Source organism: Strix aluco, chromosome 17 (genome assembly GCF_031877795.1).
Source record: "Strix aluco isolate bStrAlu1 chromosome 17, bStrAlu1.hap1, whole genome shotgun sequence".
Taxonomy (NCBI): domain Eukaryota; kingdom Metazoa; phylum Chordata; class Aves; order Strigiformes; family Strigidae; genus Strix; species Strix aluco.
In genome coordinates this window covers 9,101,917-9,120,421 of record NC_133947.1, presented here as the reverse complement: position 1 = coordinate 9,120,421, position 18,505 = coordinate 9,101,917, and the positions used below count along the sequence as shown (strand labels likewise).

The 18,505-nt window shown below is 40.9% G+C and overlaps 1 protein-coding gene across 7 annotated transcripts in view; it reads left to right on the top strand.

Annotated features, from left to right (window-relative positions):
* The first annotated feature begins 5,708 nt into the window (after positions 1–5,708).
* PTPN1 (protein tyrosine phosphatase non-receptor type 1) overlaps positions 5,709–18,505 on the top strand; it is a 45,520-nt gene continuing 32,723 nt past the window's right edge. For 2 of the 7 annotated variants that reach the window (XM_074843209.1, XM_074843204.1), the window contains exons 1-2: positions 5,754–5,885; positions 6,554–6,657. Coding sequence is in view for 2 of the 7 variants with exons in the window: in XM_074843203.1 (XP_074699304.1) it covers positions 5,724–5,885 (162 nt within the window). In the remaining 5 variants the exon portion in view is untranslated. Of the gene's footprint in view, positions 5,886–6,553; positions 6,658–17,577; positions 17,795–18,505 lie in introns of those variants that run through there. The other 5 variants (XM_074843207.1, XM_074843203.1, XM_074843202.1 and 2 more) reach the window with 5 other exon arrangements.

Here is an 18,505-nt window from a genome sequence, read left to right as displayed (position 1 = left end):
TCTGCAGGGAAGTGATGCCACCTCTCCTAACATGTTTCAGAAAGAAGCTGTCCTCATCAAAAAGATGTCAAGCATTCTCCCTAACAGATTCAGTATTGAGCCTTTCTTCCCTATAGTTTAACACACTTGAGCGTGAGTATTTTAATGTCTCTTTCTCTAACTATGAAAGAACACAGAAAGAATAAACCAAGATCAGGAATCTTGGTTCCTGATTTTTCTGGGGCACTGCAGATCCAAGGTGGCTACATACAACTAGATCTCTCGCTAGACGTACAGACATACACCCATTACAACCTTTTATACTCACATTCTCATCCCTCGATCTGAAGGAACTGTGACAAAATAACTTGAAGCATCTTTACTTCTAAATGCAAAAGACATTAGTCACTGAAGAAACAGATAGTCATCCTGACTCCTGGTCTCACAGAAAGAGCAAAATTCTAATTAGTTCCCATATGACTTTCACACCATGGAGAGCTTCACTGTCCATTGAGCCAGATAATTTTAAGATTCTCCGTCCTTTTCTTGTTGGGGACTTATTTAGCACTGCGGGATAAGGACACCAGCAGGAATTCCAGAAGAAATACTACACCCCTCCCTCTCATCCTACCCTGTATAGTTTTCTAGGAATTCAGCACTAACCAACTATGCAAACACTTTTTAGCTTTTTTTTTTTAAAAAAAAAAAAAAAAAAACAAGAAAAAACCCCCGTGAGATTCACTGACTAATTCAACTTTTCTATTGGCCCTCTGTGATGACATTTTTGGTAAAAGTTTATTTCAGCATCCTCTTCCCAGCAAACACTTGTTCTTTTATCTTGGCATAAAGAGACAGGCACCAGGAAAGCCAGATAAGGAAAATTATTCCTTTGATTTGAGAAGGATAGAGAGGATACAGGGTTACAAGCCAGACTGAAGCTCAACACTGATTCTACCACTGTTCAAATCACAATAGCCAAGCCATGTCATTGCATCATCTCTGGTAAATTGTGAATGGTTTCTGACACCAGCGTCCTATTACAGTGTCCCTGTGCAGTGCCTAGTACAATACAAATCCTTTGCTAAATTACAAGGTCTCTTAGGTCACTGGCCTAAAACTTTGAGTCTAATATTCTCTACTTGAACTCTTAGCATGCACAAAATTCCCTCAGTTCTGACACAGTTGTCTAAATTAGCTTCTCTCTTTCCTGTAAGCCTCCAGCTCCCAAATAGTTTCTCCACACTTACGTTCCTTGAGAAACCTGGTCCTGAAGACAGACTCAAGGCACCAGTAGACCACATTCTGAAAACAAAGAAAGGAGCTGTGGATGGGAATCACCTTTCAACTAACACCTCAGTGGTTAGATCTCTTACTACACCAGGATGTGGCAGACCTGTGTTCAACTCTTGCCTCTGCCTGAAGGAAACACATCTTTCACATCTCAGCACTTCCCTAACCATGAGGTCATGGAGTCTGGTGCGCAGATCTTTTAGCCTCCCTTATGTATATGAAACTCTTTTGCACAGACATTCACCACCAGCGTGACTAGAATCTGACTGTCCTTTCTGATGAGTTGCCTAAGACTTGGGCTATAGTAATTTTGTCCTTAACCCATGTTCCTTACGACATTTTCTTTCTTTCTATTAAAAAAGTAATCTGGCTTGTGCATCTCACTCCTGAAGGCAGCTCAGATCTGTGAATTCAGAGATACATAGCTCCCTGAACCCTTGACTTAGATGCCTAACCCTCTCAGAGTATATGAACTAAAATATTTAATAGCTTCCTATTTCTGCTACTTTCTATTGTAGTCTCTCATCCTGAGTCTCCACTAAGCATGCTATCTTTTGTAAGTTCCACTCTTAACCGCTTAACTCTTCAAGAAGCTTCAAAGTTACGTGAGCCTGAGTATTAATTTGTGTATGTAACCTTAGTATTAAAAAATTACAAGCTAATGTACAATTTTACCACAGAAATCATACCAAGTTAGAATATACCGGCTTGATCCTGATCTTGCATACAGTAACATAAATCAAGAATAGTTTTATCACATTAAAACTGATGCTAACATCAGAACAAAATCAGAAGCAAACCACTCTATTTACACCATGTGACAATGTTCAATTGCACTGGATTTTGCTCATGAACTTACAGGTACTTAAGAGTAACCAAGGCATAACATGTGAATCATTAGAGCCTTGTGTGATGATGTAATATTAGTGAGAGGAAAATCAGGACAGAACTGAACTTTCCCCAGCAACAATCCTGAATGCTTTAAGAGAAAATCGGAACAAGGAATGGCTGCGATGAAACACCAAAAGAACATACTAGAGGATCCAAGTCTGAGCTGTTCCACACGAGATTATATTTCTGCTAAATAGAGATGATACAAATATGTACAGTGCAACAGCATTAAGTGTGTCAAATGTGAATGACAAACTTCCCAGTTCTAAACGGAGATGCAGCCTGCTAGAACTGGCTTAATGTAACTACAAAGTTGCATTCGAAAAACAAACAGTGAAGGAACAATATGTATCATATTTGCAAACACTTCAATGATGATTTATGACATTGGCTCTTTTAAACTAGGTCATCTCAAAATGCTGAATATTGCTAGCAGAAAGGCAAATTAAAGACTTTAACGTGATTAGACTGAATAAGTCATTTTATGGGTTTCAAATGAATGAAAAGTAATAGAGTTGGTTTCATTGTTCTGCTAATGTTCATTTTTAAACTCAGGGCCAGGCTATTTCACATTGTTTTGTGGGTAGCTAGAGCCTAGTATGTATTAGAGGACAAGTAAAAATCACTACAAGCCCCTACAACAGTTACAAAGAAAAAGGTGGAGTGCTCTTCCCCACTCAGTAGGAGGAATTCCAGAATTCTCACCTTCAGAACGCACTTGATGGTTCCACAAAGTGGCTGACGTGCCCTTTACATTGCTGTAGCACCACAAGGTGCCAAAGAGATGAAGCTTATTATTTGACACAAACTAGTACCTAACTGTATATTGTAAGGGTCTCAGTTTTTTAGCTGTGGATGTCATTGGATGTACTATTGCTGAAATTGTACGTAAAAATAAAGCCAACAGAATTCAATAGCATATGCACCAATTAGTTGTGCTTTTCTGAAACAGGAGTCACCATGTGTATCACTGCTGCAAATTGTTTCTTACTTCTTTTTATAGGCATATATAGGTAAAAGCAAGTATTTATAACATCATCTATCCCCTTCAAAATTTCCAGTTATTTAATAAAATCATTCATTGAACCTGACTGACACATTTTAAAATGTTATTGGTCACACATACTGCAACTGTGATAGACAGATTTGTGAAGAAATGTAAGATACACTGGCAATTTTTATAATCTCTTATCTTCTGGGTTACTATATGAAATTGTCAGCCGAATACCAATTTGTCAGGGCAATATATGAGTTTTTGTTATTCAAGGCAATTATTTCTGTGACAACAGTACACACTTAGCAGAATATATTGCTGATGAATCATTGACTGAAGAACTTGTACTGATTTTATTTACTACGTGCATTCAGGTGACACAAGCATAAAAGATTGTATGCTATCTTCCTTTATAAAATGCATATGCACTGCAGTAATTCAGTTGCATTTAGCTGTAGCATCACAAACTTTGACCTCTTCTAGGTAGGATCAGGTTTATGCCTGCATGAAAAATGGCCAGCCACAGGAACTGCCCTTTGGAGACACTATGAAGACTCATCTTTCAGTGCGGAATCACTGAAACACAGCAAGACTCCCCACATACGTTCATAATTCCTGACCCTGAAATCACAGGGAAAGAGGAAAGCAGCAAAGTTGTTTAATTTGTTGTTATGTTCCCAGGTCCAGTAGGTTAAAAATGGACTCCAGATAAGGATACTGCCTCAGAGCAGCCAGACTGGGAGAGAAGATGCAGTCCCCCATCTGCTGCTTCTAGTAATATAGAAGCAAGCCTCAATAGGTGGAAACCCTTTCATTCACGGGACTAATACAGCATCTGCCTAGTTCCAAAAATCAGGTCAAGAGAAAGCCCGTGCAGTAAGAAAGGCAAAAAATCTTTTTAATACCATCTGCTAATGCCTCTATGCTATGTGCAGCAGCTGACTAGAGAATAATGTCTCATTGTTTACCTAGGCTAAGTCGTTTATCCTATTAAGATGCTTTCCACAGCTTCCCTTTAGGGTGTTACTATTAACCCTCCCCCAAAATTCTGCACCCCTCAGCTCACATCTCTGACTAGTTCTCTCTTCTCAGAGAGCATCCATTTGCACTTAAGTAGCCTAATAAGCCAGTCTCGAACAGGGTGGCATTCTGGGGCTGAACACTGAAAGGAAGCCTCTTCCAAAAAGAGCACAGCAGAACAATTAGGAAAAGCAATGGAAAAGCTTCTGCCAGCAGGAACAGCTAAGTGGTGCAAGGGCTGCAGCTAAGCTATGAAATACTTCTGTCTTCAGCAACACTGATACCATCTTGCCTGTTGAGAACTCTACCACTCTCAGCTTTCAATCCATGCTGTACTTAGAGTGTTTGTCATCAAATTCACTGATGAAAAATGTCAGTCCTACACACCCACCCTCACAACCTTATTTTGGGTCAGCATTCATGCCGCAGAGATACCAGGTATGCCAAGTCTGCACCAGCCCTCAGTAATAGTATGCTCTAAAAGCCTGAGAAATAGTAATCTGACAAACAGGAGCTGGCTGACATGAGGAGTAAAATCCGTGCTTTGGAAACAAAGTATGCTCTAGCATTATACATGGGATAACTATGTCCATATGTTTGGAACATCTGCTCTTTAAACTCAGGAAGAAAGACGTTGGCTCTCTAATGAGATTTGTAGGCTACGAATGAATGGCCTTATGAAAAGGGTGGGATAAAACCACAAATGTTTACCTCCTGGGATAAGACTATAGCACCTTGATAGTAATGGCCATTTCAGAGTAGGAATCCAGCTGAGGACTGATGATCAAACTCCACTCAGAGCTTGTCCCATCACACATTCCTTTAAATCAAAGGGTATGGGACAACTGACAAATACATTTCATTCTACAGACTGCCTAAGAGCAAAAAATAAACTCTCCATCTTCTGACTACAAGGAGAGAGGTCTTCCCCAACTCTGAGGGGAGCACACGCACATACACCCAAGCACCCTGCGCTGCCACACCAGGCACCTGCTGCCAGCCCGCCGCTCTCCTTACAGCCCTTCCTCTGCAATCCTGTGGCCGCATGAGAATTTTTAGAAATTTCTGACCCACTTGCCGCAGACGAAGAGCTCGAAAACGTGGCTCAAGCCCTTCCTCGCGGCCCCGAAACCACGGGACGCCAGCCTGGGGCCCGAGGAGCTACAACCGAGGGCCCCGTCTGCTGTGTCCCGGTGCCGCGCACAGGCCGGGACCCCCCGCCGCCACCTCCAGCCTGCGGCCCCTCACCCTGCCGGGGCCGCCCTACCTGTCAGTGCGGCCCCGGCCGGGACGGCGGCGCTGGCGGCCCCCGAGCCCGCCCCGTTTGCCGCCCACAGCGGCTCTCTGCCGGCTGAGGGGGCCGAGGGGCAGCCGCGCCCCGGCGGGAGGACGGCGCTGCCTCCCCGGCCTGAGGCGAGCGGGCAGCGCCCGCCACAGCCCCTCCGCAGGCCGCCGCCTCTCCCGCCGCCCCGCAGGCCCCGCGGCCGCCCCGGACGTCGCGTCGCCGGGGCGGGCTGCGTAGTTCCGGCGGGGTGAAGGGAGGGGTGACATGCAGAGCGGGGAGCCGCGGCCTCGGGAGCAGCCGGAGCTGCCGGAGCGGCGGGTGGGAGCGGCGCTGGGGGGCCAGGCCGGGCGCGGCGCCCCCACCATGGAGATCGAGAAGGAGTTCCACCGGCTCGACCAGGCCGCCAGCTGGGCCGCCATCTACCAGGTGAGGGGCAGCCGCCTGGCCCGGCTGGGCTCGGCTCTGCCCCGGCGCTAAGGCGGGGAGCGCTCCTTCCCTCACCCCCTCTCCGCTGCCGCCTGATTCTGCTCCCCCCCAGCCCCAGCCCCGCGGCGTGTGTGCGCCCCAGCTGCCGAGGGCCCTGCGGGGGGAGCGCTGCCCTCCGCCTCCCCTCTCCCTGGGTCGGAGCTTCCCCTTCCCCGCTCCCCTCCCGCAACAAGCTGCGGGCTGGCCGGCCGCTCCGCTCTGCCCGCCTTCCCCTTTCTCCCGGCGCTGAGGGAGCCCCCCTCACCTCCTTCGTCCCGCGGGGGCGGGGGGTGCGGGGCGCCGCCACCCCCCGCAGCGGCACGGCAGTGCCACGGGGCTCCGGCGGGCCGGGGCCTCCCGCTGCGCTCCCCGCCCCCGCGCCTCCTGCCCCCGCGCCTCCTGCCCCCGCGCCTCCTGCCCCCGCGCCTCCTGCCCCCGCGCCTCCTGCCCCCGCGCCTGGGAAGGAGCTTCCTCTGCGAGATCCCTCGGCCGCGCTCCTGCCCTCCTCAGGGTTCCGCTTGGAGCTAAGCGTGGACCCGAACTCTCAGTGACCGTTTAAAAGTGGCACCTTCCTAACCTTGAGGGAGTAAATCTAAGTCTCGTCTTTGTCTTTTGTTTTTTTCTTACAGAAAAACAGTGATGGGCAGCATTGCATGCACCTAGCTTTTCAGTCACTTTAATATTAGAACCAAGCCCGAGAACAGCTTGTTAGTAACACTTGTGCAATTTTCTGGTACTATTTTTTATTATTTCGTTTACTGCGTTTAGATTTTTTGTGACATTTTAAAAAACCTGCGTGGCAAATATGAATGCTTGTAAGAATCTTGGCCGACTGGATCCAGCCTCACACCTACAATGAACAGAAATTAGGGCTTTTCTCTTGAAAAAGTTCTTTGCACATTTATCCAAAATGAAGCTTAAGAGAAGATCAAGTACATGAATGGTTGTGTGTTCAGTCAGATCAGGCAGCGTCACTGTAAAATCCATTTGAATGTTTAAGCTGGTATATTGCATAAACTAATGAGTTCATATTTGCAACACAGAAGTTGGGCTTTGCTCCCCTTTCACTGTGAAATTCTCTGGCAATAGACATTTAAAAGAAGGAGTGGAGGTTTACAAAAGTGAAATAAATGAACTCTGGTTTCAGCATCGCAGCAGGCAGGTTTTAAAAGTAGTAGCTTGCAAACACGTCCAGTTGTTTGGTAACTAGAGCATAAGCATGAAATTTTGAGTGTGCTTTTCAGAAGGTCCATTTTTTGTTAGAGAATTTCATTTCCTGCAGAGTTTCAGTGCTTTCTAACTGTATCAGTTGAAAGTCATGTGCATATATGACGTTATGTTTTTGCTAAACTGTTCTTGACGATTTGGTGCGTTGCAGGCTTAGTGCTCAGGAAATGATTTTGAGTAATATAGCTCTCTAATGGAGGTGGTATATTTCTACGGGTACTATTTAATTACAGAAGTGAAATGTATAAGGAGAATGAGGGACTGTGGCATATTTTCAATGGGGGATCAGCATTCAGTGATATTTTTGTCCTACTTTCTTTGAATGATGTGACTCAGTAGCCTGCTCAGACTGGCACAGCACGACGTTTGATTGAGGACTAAAATTCAACTCAAAAAAAAAAAAAACGCAACCAAAAAAACCAAACCAAATGCCTAAAGTGATTCTTTGATTTGCATCCAACTATTGACAGGCACGAGATGTGGGTTTTTTCTTTTTTTTCTTCCTTAAGATTGATTAGTAAGCATGTGCATTTATGTCATGTAACTCAGTTTTTCAACTACATCCTGCTTTTAAATATCAGCTGTTGAAAATGACATCTTGGCAGATCATGTACATCTGGAAGAACAATGTACTTCACTATAATCTGTGCTTTTGATGTCTGGGCTGTGACATTAACAATGCATTTTTTCTACAAATACCAATCTTTGCCTGAAGACTGGAGTAAGTAGAATAATACATGTTATTGGTGCAGAAAAAAGTTTTCCTTCAAGTTAATTGTACCATAGGCTTCTAGTATCTAGGTGTTGATTGTAACTGCTAAAATTCAAAACTGTTCACAGGTATTCCAAGTGAAACATAACGCAATTTACTTCCTCTTGTTTCTTGGCTAAATCTATTATCAAGAGAGAGAACTGCAGGGCATCTAGGGGAGGAATTATGAATGCTACAGAGAGGTGAAGCTAATTGGAAGGATGGCTACAAGGAGACTTGTCTGGGTGCCATGTGACTTTGAAGGGTTAAAATTGTCCAAGCTTTTTTTTTTTTGGACAAGGGGAAGCTATGTTCAACTATGATAATAGTACAGTTGTGAAAGAATAAAAATTAGGGTTTTGGGTTTTTTTTTTTAAACTAAGTAATCACAGAATGGGAACAAAGACTTCAAAAAGAAGACCTTATGTAGGTGATTTTTTGACAATTATGTCTTGGGCACAGCATGTGTAGTGTAACTATTCTCTGCTACAGCTGGTCAAAACAGGGTGAGCACTTGAAGTTCTCCGTGTTTTGTTGGGGTTTTTGTTGTTTGGGTTGTTTTTTTTTTTAATACCCAGCACTGTCCCTTACTTTCATGAAGATTTACTTGCTACAGGAACTATGAGCCATGAGATTTTGTAAAAGTTGTTCAGAGACCCAATAGATAAAAAGGACTGGTCTGCTTCTGGCTGTTGCTTGTATTGTAGAGAAACACACTTAGAAGATGACCGATAAAATGAGACCTGATCTAAGCATAAGAAATGCCCATTCAAATTAAAGTCCTCTGCCATAAAACAGTAAGTTAAAGGAAAATGGACAGCAGATTAAATGTGAGCTTTGCAATGCAATAACTGTGGTAGATGTATGCAACAGAAAACAAATGCTTAAGGGTAAGTGAATGATATGCACCCTGCATAAATATCATTCAAAGTATCAATAGGAATGAAAAGCATTCACTGTGGAGATGTCACAACAAAAAAGCAATAGCCCAAAGCTAAGAAAAGCACAGTTTAGGCTCGCTGTTAGAGCAGGGGAGAAAAAGATACAGATATTTGTCCAGAATATCAAAGGAACATTGAATGTGCATTTGCTCACAGTGAGTGCAATATCAGATTTTCATAGAAATTTTATATGCTGAAGTCTTTCAGAATTTTGGGAGGTATTTTAGTTTCTGACTTCTTACACATGGTGATAAAATGAGATATTATCTTAAAAACACAACACAAATACAGGTAGAGTTGCTTCTTGTGTTTGTATAAACTAGATATGCTGACTTTAGTATCTTGGCTAATGATACTAACTTTGATGTGCTTATCAGTTACAGTAAAGATACCTCTGAATTATTTACTGATCTACCATTCAACTAGGGATCCAATACTATATGGGTGGAGGCAGAGCTGACACTTGGTTTTACAGAAACATCTATGGGGACGGCTTATACAGAGTTTTCCATGTGAAGGTAGCAAAATTCAACTGTGTACTCTCTTCTAATTTTTATAGTCAGTAGAATATAAAATAAGAACTAGATAGAGTCTGGATTTTCAAATATGTTTGTGAGTAAGTATACTGAAAACAACTCACTGCTGTGTGTGCTCTGGAAAGCTGAAGTGTAGTTACAGTTTGGTTTGAGGCCTGTAAGAGACACGTAACTATTCTCAGTTTCTTTATTAATTTTTGAGGGTATTTTAAACTAGTATTAACATGAGTTACTTTTTTTTCCAAACCTCTATAAGCTAAACTAAAAATACTACAAATTATGAAAGTTAATAAGCTTTACTCAGGTTTGGGGAGGAAGGTAGAAAGCTATCGTGAACATTTTGTATATCTGTTAAGAGAGAAAAGGCATGGGAAGTTTTTTATGTATGCACTGTCTCTGGAAGAGTATTTCTAGAATATGTAGATTTTAATGTTGAAAGTAAACTGTGAAATGGTTGACCCTGTAGACTTATAATGGTGTGGTTGTGTTGTGTATTTAAAGTAAATGAACAGGAAGTTCTACTAGTGTTTTCGGTTTATAAACTGCAGTGAGAGTTCAGACTCTGTGCTGCTGCAGTCTGTAAGCATTTGGGTTACTCTTTTGCTCTGGTGCTAAAAAACTTTAACCTTCTTTGCAGCAGATAAATTGTGGCATGAGCATGACTTATGATAAATGCATCTTTGAGCTTTATTCTGCCAGTTCCTGCTACTTGAAAGTGCAGGTCTCTGCATGCATGCCCTGCCACTTCTTAATTCATGCTATGTTGATTCATTCGAGGCTTAGCTTAATTGGCTCTGGTTATGGAAAGCTAGTTTAGAACTGATAGTTGCAGGGAGGCTCTTTTTTCCTTCAGTACAGCTAAAGATATTCCATGTTTTCCAGTGCTATACAGCCACTGAATCTTGATACAAGTGTGGGAGAGGCTAACAACGATGAAGTAGCTAAGTCTCTGTGGCTTGCAAAGTCAGTATCCTCTCCATGAAAAACAGTTTACTTTCAATTGCAAGTGACAGTATGTTTTGTGCTACTGAGAATGTTTCAGGGTACTCTGCTGCAGCGGTTACTTAGACTAAATTTTCCAGATCAAGACTGATTGTGTCTACTGATGGCAAATGTGAGATTGTGCAAGTCCCATTATATGGAGCTACTAAGCTGCTTAGTTTTGCTTATTTTGCTTGGTTTTCAGAGTTTAAAATTGGAGTACTTGAATCTAAATCTTCTGTGATAGTATTGCTATAAGTAGAACATTGAAAAATGGAGCCTGATGTGGCGTACTGTTAAGGGGACGTCAGTTGCTAAATATCTAGAAATCATACAACATGCAGACAGTACTACATCTGCTTCTCAGTGCTTCAGAAGGGTTTTACGGTTTTAGTGTGTTCTTCCACATGTTATTTATTCCTCTTTCTCTGTCTGCTGTAAGGGTACATATATAGAAGGAAACGGACAGTTAAGGGGAATGCAGTGTTGGCCACATGCCAAATGATGTTAAATTCAAATAGAAATAGCCCTTGTAAGTAGAGAATAAAATGTGGTAGTAGACGACCAAGTATTTTTGAAACTAAAATAACTTTCTAAATATTCTGAGTAGGTTTGAATTAACAGTTCATTCTACAGTTAACTAAACATTAAAATGAAATCTCTTCTTGTAATACTTGCTTTGCAAATGGACTTTCTCCAAGGGTTCTCTTTACCTGAGACTTTCTAAGCTGTGGTTAACACAAATATTACTGCTGCTTTCTTGGAAATGTACAAGTTCTCAGGTTTTAGATCAGTGTCACTAGCATGACATAATAATCTATTTGGATTGTGAATTTAGCCTCATTAAATACCTGAGGATACTAACCGATTCCTTAAAATTCAGAATTCGTGTATGAGTCAAAGTGTACATCTTCTAATTGAAAGAAAATGGAGGAGGAAAAAGAGTTTACAAACAAAAGAAAAAAAATCTATAAAAAGGGCTAAAAGCTTGAAGTGCTTGCTTGTGCTCCAGTGAATGTGAGAATTGGGTGGGTTGTTTCAGTCACCAGATATGCCACTGGATTTGTTTTCCCATAGTCAAATAAACTAGTTTTCTCTTTAGTCTCACCATATGCAAAATGAGATTTATATTCAGTAACGTGTTACAGAGCTTTTTTTTTAAAAAACAAAATTACTTTTATGCCTTTTGTAACACAAAAGGGAAGGAACCAAAACCACACATACAGTATCAGTATTCTGTTACTGATAAAATTAAGTTTTCTAGTAGGGTTTTAGGTTTTGTGTGTTAGGGTTTTTTTAAGTGCCTGCAAATTAGGTTAGCACTGTGTGACAAAAAGCTCAGCTCCTGTAATGGTTCAGGCAGTTCAACATCATAGGAGGATTTTCTCCTGTGACCATAGTCTTTCTTGTAATTTTGTTCTCCTCTTAAAACAGAGGCCTGTTGTCGAGCAGTGGAAGTTCTCTGCATAGAGTGAAAGTTTTTCAAAATGTGAGTTGAGTAGCAGGCTTATTAACAATGAATTGATAAAAACTTGAAAATTGAATATTGTGCCATAAACCTAACACATTAACAAAAGAAACAAAAACACCCCAATCCCTTAGTGGTTAATTAGAATGTTCCCGAGTGCAGGATTTCATATTAAAGTTTACTTAATTCTGCTTATTTCTGGAATACTGATTTGGAAAAAGGTGAGTATAAACTGAGATACAAGACAAACATTAGGGGATTGCCTAAGGTTTTGCATCATCTTCAGTGCTGATCTGAAGTGCTGTCAGTGTTCAGACATTTTACAGAATTACATAAACTTAAAACTTTGTTATTTTTAAAATATTAGACTAGACTAGAACTATTAGACTGGAACATGTGTATCTGTACCTCTGTAAAAGTGTGTACAGCATCACTGTCAGAGGAAAGCAGCCCTAGTGAACAATGTGTGCATTTTTTTCTAAAAGCAAATTTATGAAAATGTAGAAACAGAGTCTCTGCAATGTTCATAATTAATAACATGAACTTGATCCGATCTGTAAGCTTTGATGTTTACAGCACTTACCATTGAGATATTTATTTTTTTTAGTCATTGGTCAACTTGTTTCATGTTGATTTGCACAAGAAACATTTTTTTGTTTATCTTTCTGGTGCCAGTAGACATGCCCTTGCTGGTTTGGCTGGGAGAGGCACTATGATACAGCATCAAAATGCCTTTGTGTGTTCACTTTGTAGATCATGTAGTACAAATGCCAATTCATTTTCTACCCAACCCTGTGAATTTAGATGTGCTTTTTCTCTCACCCACGCAAAACACAGCTAGGATTCAACAACTTGCCTGTCATATTATACTAAGAAAAAGTGATAAAAGTGATTCTTGGAAATTCATGTGATTCTGCTAATAGTGATAGCTGATCTACTTTCAAGTTGGGTTTGTGCTTTTTACATTTAAGAAAAAAGGTTCGTAGGACAGCAGTAAAAATGTAATGTCCTTGTTGGGAAGGAAAATGAGCTAGCACAATATGAAACTTTTGGAAAGGTTTTTAATTCATTTTTTTCTTCTTTCTAATTCTGTAGGTTCTGTTTCCATATGTTTTCACCTTGCACAATACTTTATCCTAGAATATGGACTGATAAACACATTATTTCCATAAGTTACTGGTTTTGCATTCGTAAGTAGTGGAGTAACGAGTTGGTAAAGGGCAACTACTTGTGAAAGCAGCATAAATACAGCCAGCTTACTTGAGAGATCTGTGTTTTTAACTGTTGTAGCTAGAGTCTCTATATTTTTCAACTCAAAATACTTATCATCGACACTAAGTCAGATGTGATTCCTCCCAAACTGGGTGTGTGTGTGTTATCTTTTTTCTCTAGTGGCATTTGTTTTCAACTTATACTGTCTTGCTGTCTCCTACCTGTCCTTGTTGGCATAATAAATTATACTATAAAGCAGAATTTTTTTTGGTATCACCGATACTGAACACGTACCTTATTTAGTTGCTGATTTGTTAACCTCTGGAATGAAAAAGTATTTGGACGGTCCTGCTTCCTAGTCGGGCATATCCTTCACAAAAGAAAGTAGAGAGGTAAAAAAACCTTTCCACTGAATCCAGCATTAATCTCATATTGGATTTACGTATGTAGCATGCTGATACATTAAAGGCCTGTTTCAGAGGCCTGTTTCCATTGTTAGGGACTGAAACTGTATTTCTACTTTGTATATAGGACATCTTGTTTCCTTCTGTGTTAGGATCCAGGCCTTTAAGTAGTTCCATAGTTGTCTCAGCTCTTGATTGTTGGTGGATGCTTTGGGAACATGTGGTTCAAGGGGTAAAAAGTCACCTTCAGCACCGAGTGTGAAGACATCAATGACGAGGAAGAGTTACTTGTCTCACCAACTGTTAAGAGATTGTTGAATCAGATTTGAATCGTGTGGTGCAGTCTTTTTCCTGTACTTAGAATAAGGTTAAAACAGTTTCAACATTAGTAGAAATAGGAAATAAAGCAACAACAAAGCAAGTTTTGCATTCTGCCGATATTGGCAATTGTAGAAGAACTTCCATGCTCTTCCAGTGGCAAGTGTGGAACTATGCAGATCTCACTGCAGGCAGAGAGGAAACTCTCCCCTCTGGGAAGAAAGCTTGCTATACTTTTTGGACTAAAATAGTTGCTTGTTAAAAATGCTACTAAATAGCAGTATTTTGAACTTAAAGGACCTGTTCTATTTGTGATCTTTCAGGTGCTTTTTCTTGTATCTCAAGTTCCCAGAATTTTATGCTTCTTCTGTGAAGTGCTTGATTCATCAAGTACTTGATGCTGTGAGCCGTTCTACAAAAGACACTCTGTTTCTCAGATTTTTTTTATATTTATTTGGAACAAGAACAAGTAGTCTACACATAAAGAGGAATGTTCTCATAACCTTCTTCCCTTGTGCACATTTGAATGAGAATTGCTTGTTTATATCATTTCTAATCCCAGAGTAACAGGTTACAGTAGCATAAACAGTGTGACCTTTTAATGCGATCACAGGAAGTAAAATGTGAAATCTATTTTAAAAATGCATTTTCGACTAAGGAAGAGTATACTTCCTTTTTCTGACAGGAAAAATAACCCATACTAGTTCAGAAGATCTTGATTCCATTATACAGTATAGGGCCTATTTTTTCCACGGTCTTCTGTACAGTCATTGCAGCTGCTTGAAATAGGAATAAAACTCTGCCATCCTTGTGTAGAATGTACATCCTTGCTCTGTGTTGTGCAGGCATAAATGGCTAAAGATGGGGGCTACTGGAAAAACAGAACTCTGACAGAGTTTTTAGTAAGGTTTTAGTAAGAGGAACTCCTTTTGGAAAGGAGAGGATGGGTCATTGGAGCAAGAACTGGAAAAATACTACATAGATTATTAAATAGCCAAAATACATATACACACATTTTAGAAATTTTCTGAATAGTTCCAGAAGTGGAAGAAGAATGGGGAAGGTTTTAACCACCAAAGGATGGGGGAGTGGACAGCTATCCAACTCTAGAAAATGTTTTTGTTTATTTCCTTTACAATTTAATTAAATTGGAAAGCAACATTGTCACTTGTATCTTAAACTTGACAACACAGAATTTTCAAAATTAAATCGCAGTTTGCTACCTAGAACTGCACAGTGCTCGGCAGTGTCTGTAGGATGACATGAGCAAGAATCTGGTTTCAACTTGTACAATGTTTTCATTCCCAGTATTGATATCTTCTTAGAATTGGCCTGAAGTGTTTCATGACCAGAGCAGATCTGCCCTTGTACTGTTTCAAAACTAGTATAGTAAATATGTGAAGGACAACATGTTGTGAACCAACAAACCCACCCTTTTTATCCTTGCATATTACAACATTAGCTGTGGTTGAATTGGTAGTGTGCTGAAAAATGGAATATTGAGTTGGGGGGGTCAGTTGTTTGATTTGCCAGTGAGCAATATTAATAGGTGGCTCATTAATAATTTCCCTTTCAATAGCAATTGCTCTCAATTCTTCTACAATCATCACTCTAACTGACACCTATGAACAGACAGCTGAACTGTGAAAGAGCATGTGGCAATCTGGCTTTGGTTGGCAGAGGCACGCAGAGGCAAAGCTGGGTGGTGAGCACGGGTAGTTTTGGCTGGGTCAAAGGGAGCATCTAAGCAGCCTGAGGTTCAAAACCCCGAGGCAGTCAGCTGTCCTCTCTGGACAGGGCCGGTTTTGGGGGGTACCCCCAGGTGCTGGAGCTTGTTTGTTCTGTGTCCATCAGACTCGTCTTCTTTTCAGTAGAGGTGAAAGACTGGAACAGGAGGTTGAAAATATGTAAAATCTTTACAGCTGCTAAGTTACTGGATTTATTAGCCAACATGAGAGCATTAGTGAAGAGGTCTAATCTTACAAGTCTTTTTAAAGCTTGTCAAGAAGCAGGCACAGCAGAAAGACTTCATGGATTTCTTGTTTATAGTCTGTGTAAAGCTTACCATTCAGAACCTCTGTTAGGAGCAAGTCCATTATGCCAGGCTTTACTTGATTGCTTTATGCAGTCCAGCATACAGACTACTTTTCTGTGACTGATTGACAGCAGGAAATTCCTTATTTGCTGTTGTGTCTGCTGAATTCTTTACCACGTGAAGTGGGGATTTTGGGTAACTGTTAGGTGCTTATTATCTTTTTAAGAGTAGCTAAATAAGTTAATATTGCTACCTATTTAGGAGCAAACACTCAAACATTTATTGTTTTCATGTAATGTCTACATCTTTAGGGTTTTCTTGTACTAAAGTCTTTGCTAACAGTGTGTTCTCCATATAAAACTACCTCTCTATATGCCAAATTCTATCTTGGAATACTTAGAGAAAAATAATCCAATCTTCTAGTAAAAATGCTTTGCCCTCAGCACTGTTTTTTTAAGAGGCACTTTTGTGTGATCTGATAGTCAATAACCTTTATTTGTCGATCAGTGCTCAGAAGCTTCAGTCTAACCGTCTTTTGGGGGCAGGGGAATGGGAAGGGTTGTGATAGGGGTGAAGAGTTTTTTAAAGATGTTGGAAGTTACTGCGTTGTATACTTCCCCCCCCCCCCCCGTAGCTGTTCCAGATACGTGCTAAGACTGCAAATGAGGGTTTGAGATAGCCACCAAATTATAAAGCATGTTTAGTCAAGACTGATAACCGGCTCTGGCTGCCAGGAAGTGGAACATGATGAGCAAGAGTCTAGTGGCGCTGTGGGTGTGGTGCGTGAGGTCCAGCCCTGTGTCTGGGCTGTGAAAGAGGAGTATAGGAAGTAATAGGAGTCGTGCATTTGCAGAGAGGATGCTGTCAGTATAGGGGCAGAAGTTACGATATTTGCTTGTCTTTGCTAAACCAATTGGTGTTCTCAGAGTGAATTATTTTAAACTAGCAGTACTAGTAGATGCATGAAGTGGCAAAATTGTTTATCTCATCTGATCCATGCAACTTACTTTTACTCACAAATCTGTTTCATTAGCGTGGGGAGGATTAAATAGTCCTTTGAAGGCCTACCTTGTCAAGTTTTGCAGTCTTTTTCATGTACTGGTGTGCAGAGTGCTAATCTATCCTGCATTAAGATGTCTGTGAAAGCTTATCTTGGTTATGTGATGTGCCTGTTTAACACTGACATTTGTTTTTTAAAGTCTCAGTTGCTTTCAGATGGGGAGATGACCTGCACAGCTGGAAGTGAAAGCTCTCTCTCACTGCAGTGACAGTTAAAAGAATCTCTAGTAACACAGGATTGGTTCTGTCAGTGTCTTAAAGTATTGCTTTGCAACTTGCAGAAATAATAAAATATAGAATAACTTTTACCACTTAAGATATGGCTGCTTTTGGATTGAGGGAGAGGTTGTATCTTTCCACAGGAAGTTCTCAAGCTCATTGGCCATAGGCAGATTTTCTTACACATTGTCTTTTCTGAAGACGTACTTTTATTCACCTTTGCTAAGTGAGAACTAAATGCTAACGCACACTGGGAACTGCTTATGATAAGTAAAATGCAATATTGATATCTACTGTGACTAAAGACTTAATATGCATTATTATTTGTCTGTGAAGGTCAGCTAGTAAAGCAAAGTACTCAGAAACCTACCTCAGATCTAAGTAACTGAACTTCTTTGAATGTCAGTTCAGTAAATGCTACATCTCTGCTGTCAGCATTTAAGGGTTAAGTTTCTCTTCCCCAAAAAGGTATTGATTTTTCTATTTTTTTTTTTTTTCTTAGAATGGTTTACTACTCTGGAAGTAGTTGCGTAAACATTCAGCTTTAAGTGCAACTTCTTCTGTTAAACCTTGGTGTAGAACAGAGGTGCCCAACCATTCTGTCCTGGAGCCATGTGAAGGCTGAACAGTCTGTTCTGTCCCCATCATCAGACAACATGCTTGTGCATCTGTCACGTGGCCTGTTCAGCCCTTACGTGACCTGACAGTCATATAGTCAGGTAAACAAATGCGTAAGCTTCTGTCTGTGGGGATGGGGGAAAGAGCATCAGTGTTTGACTTAGCCCCAAAACTGTATTTGGTCCATAGACTCTGAGCTGAGGTTTAGAAAGCTGTAAGCTTTAATATTAAACTAGCTTAGCTTAGATTGGTTTCTAAACACGTATTAGACAGTCATGAGAGAAAACAGGAGTATCCTAATTCTGCTTTATCTAACATCTGTTTTCAGCAGTACTGTTTGTTCTCAGCAGGTTTTTGTGTGCATTGCAGTAGCTTGGCAACCTGTAGGTTGCACCATTCAATGAATTCAGTATGCTTTTAATCATCTCTAAAATTTTCCTTTCCAAATTTGAATATTATAAGTACAGTGAAGTGGGCATCTGTGATTATAACAGCAACAGCCATATTAAACAGATCCCAGGCTGTTCGTGTGAATTTGTAATCCAGTGTGTTTCTTCAGATTTCAGTCCAAAAGTCTTTCTTTAGTTTAAGAAAGGATACTTGTAGCTTCTTTCTGGGAATGGTAGGTAAGCAGTTACAACTACTTAAAGTTCCCAAATACAGATTTGGGCAGCATGCTGAAAAATGTAACTACTAAAAGCATGACTGTTTGCTGGTGGCGTTGTAGGAGCAAAGCTCGAGTTTGGCCATTCTCTGCACGCAGAGGCATGAATGTGGTTTGTGCAATCCTGTTAATTGTACATTCTCTTTAA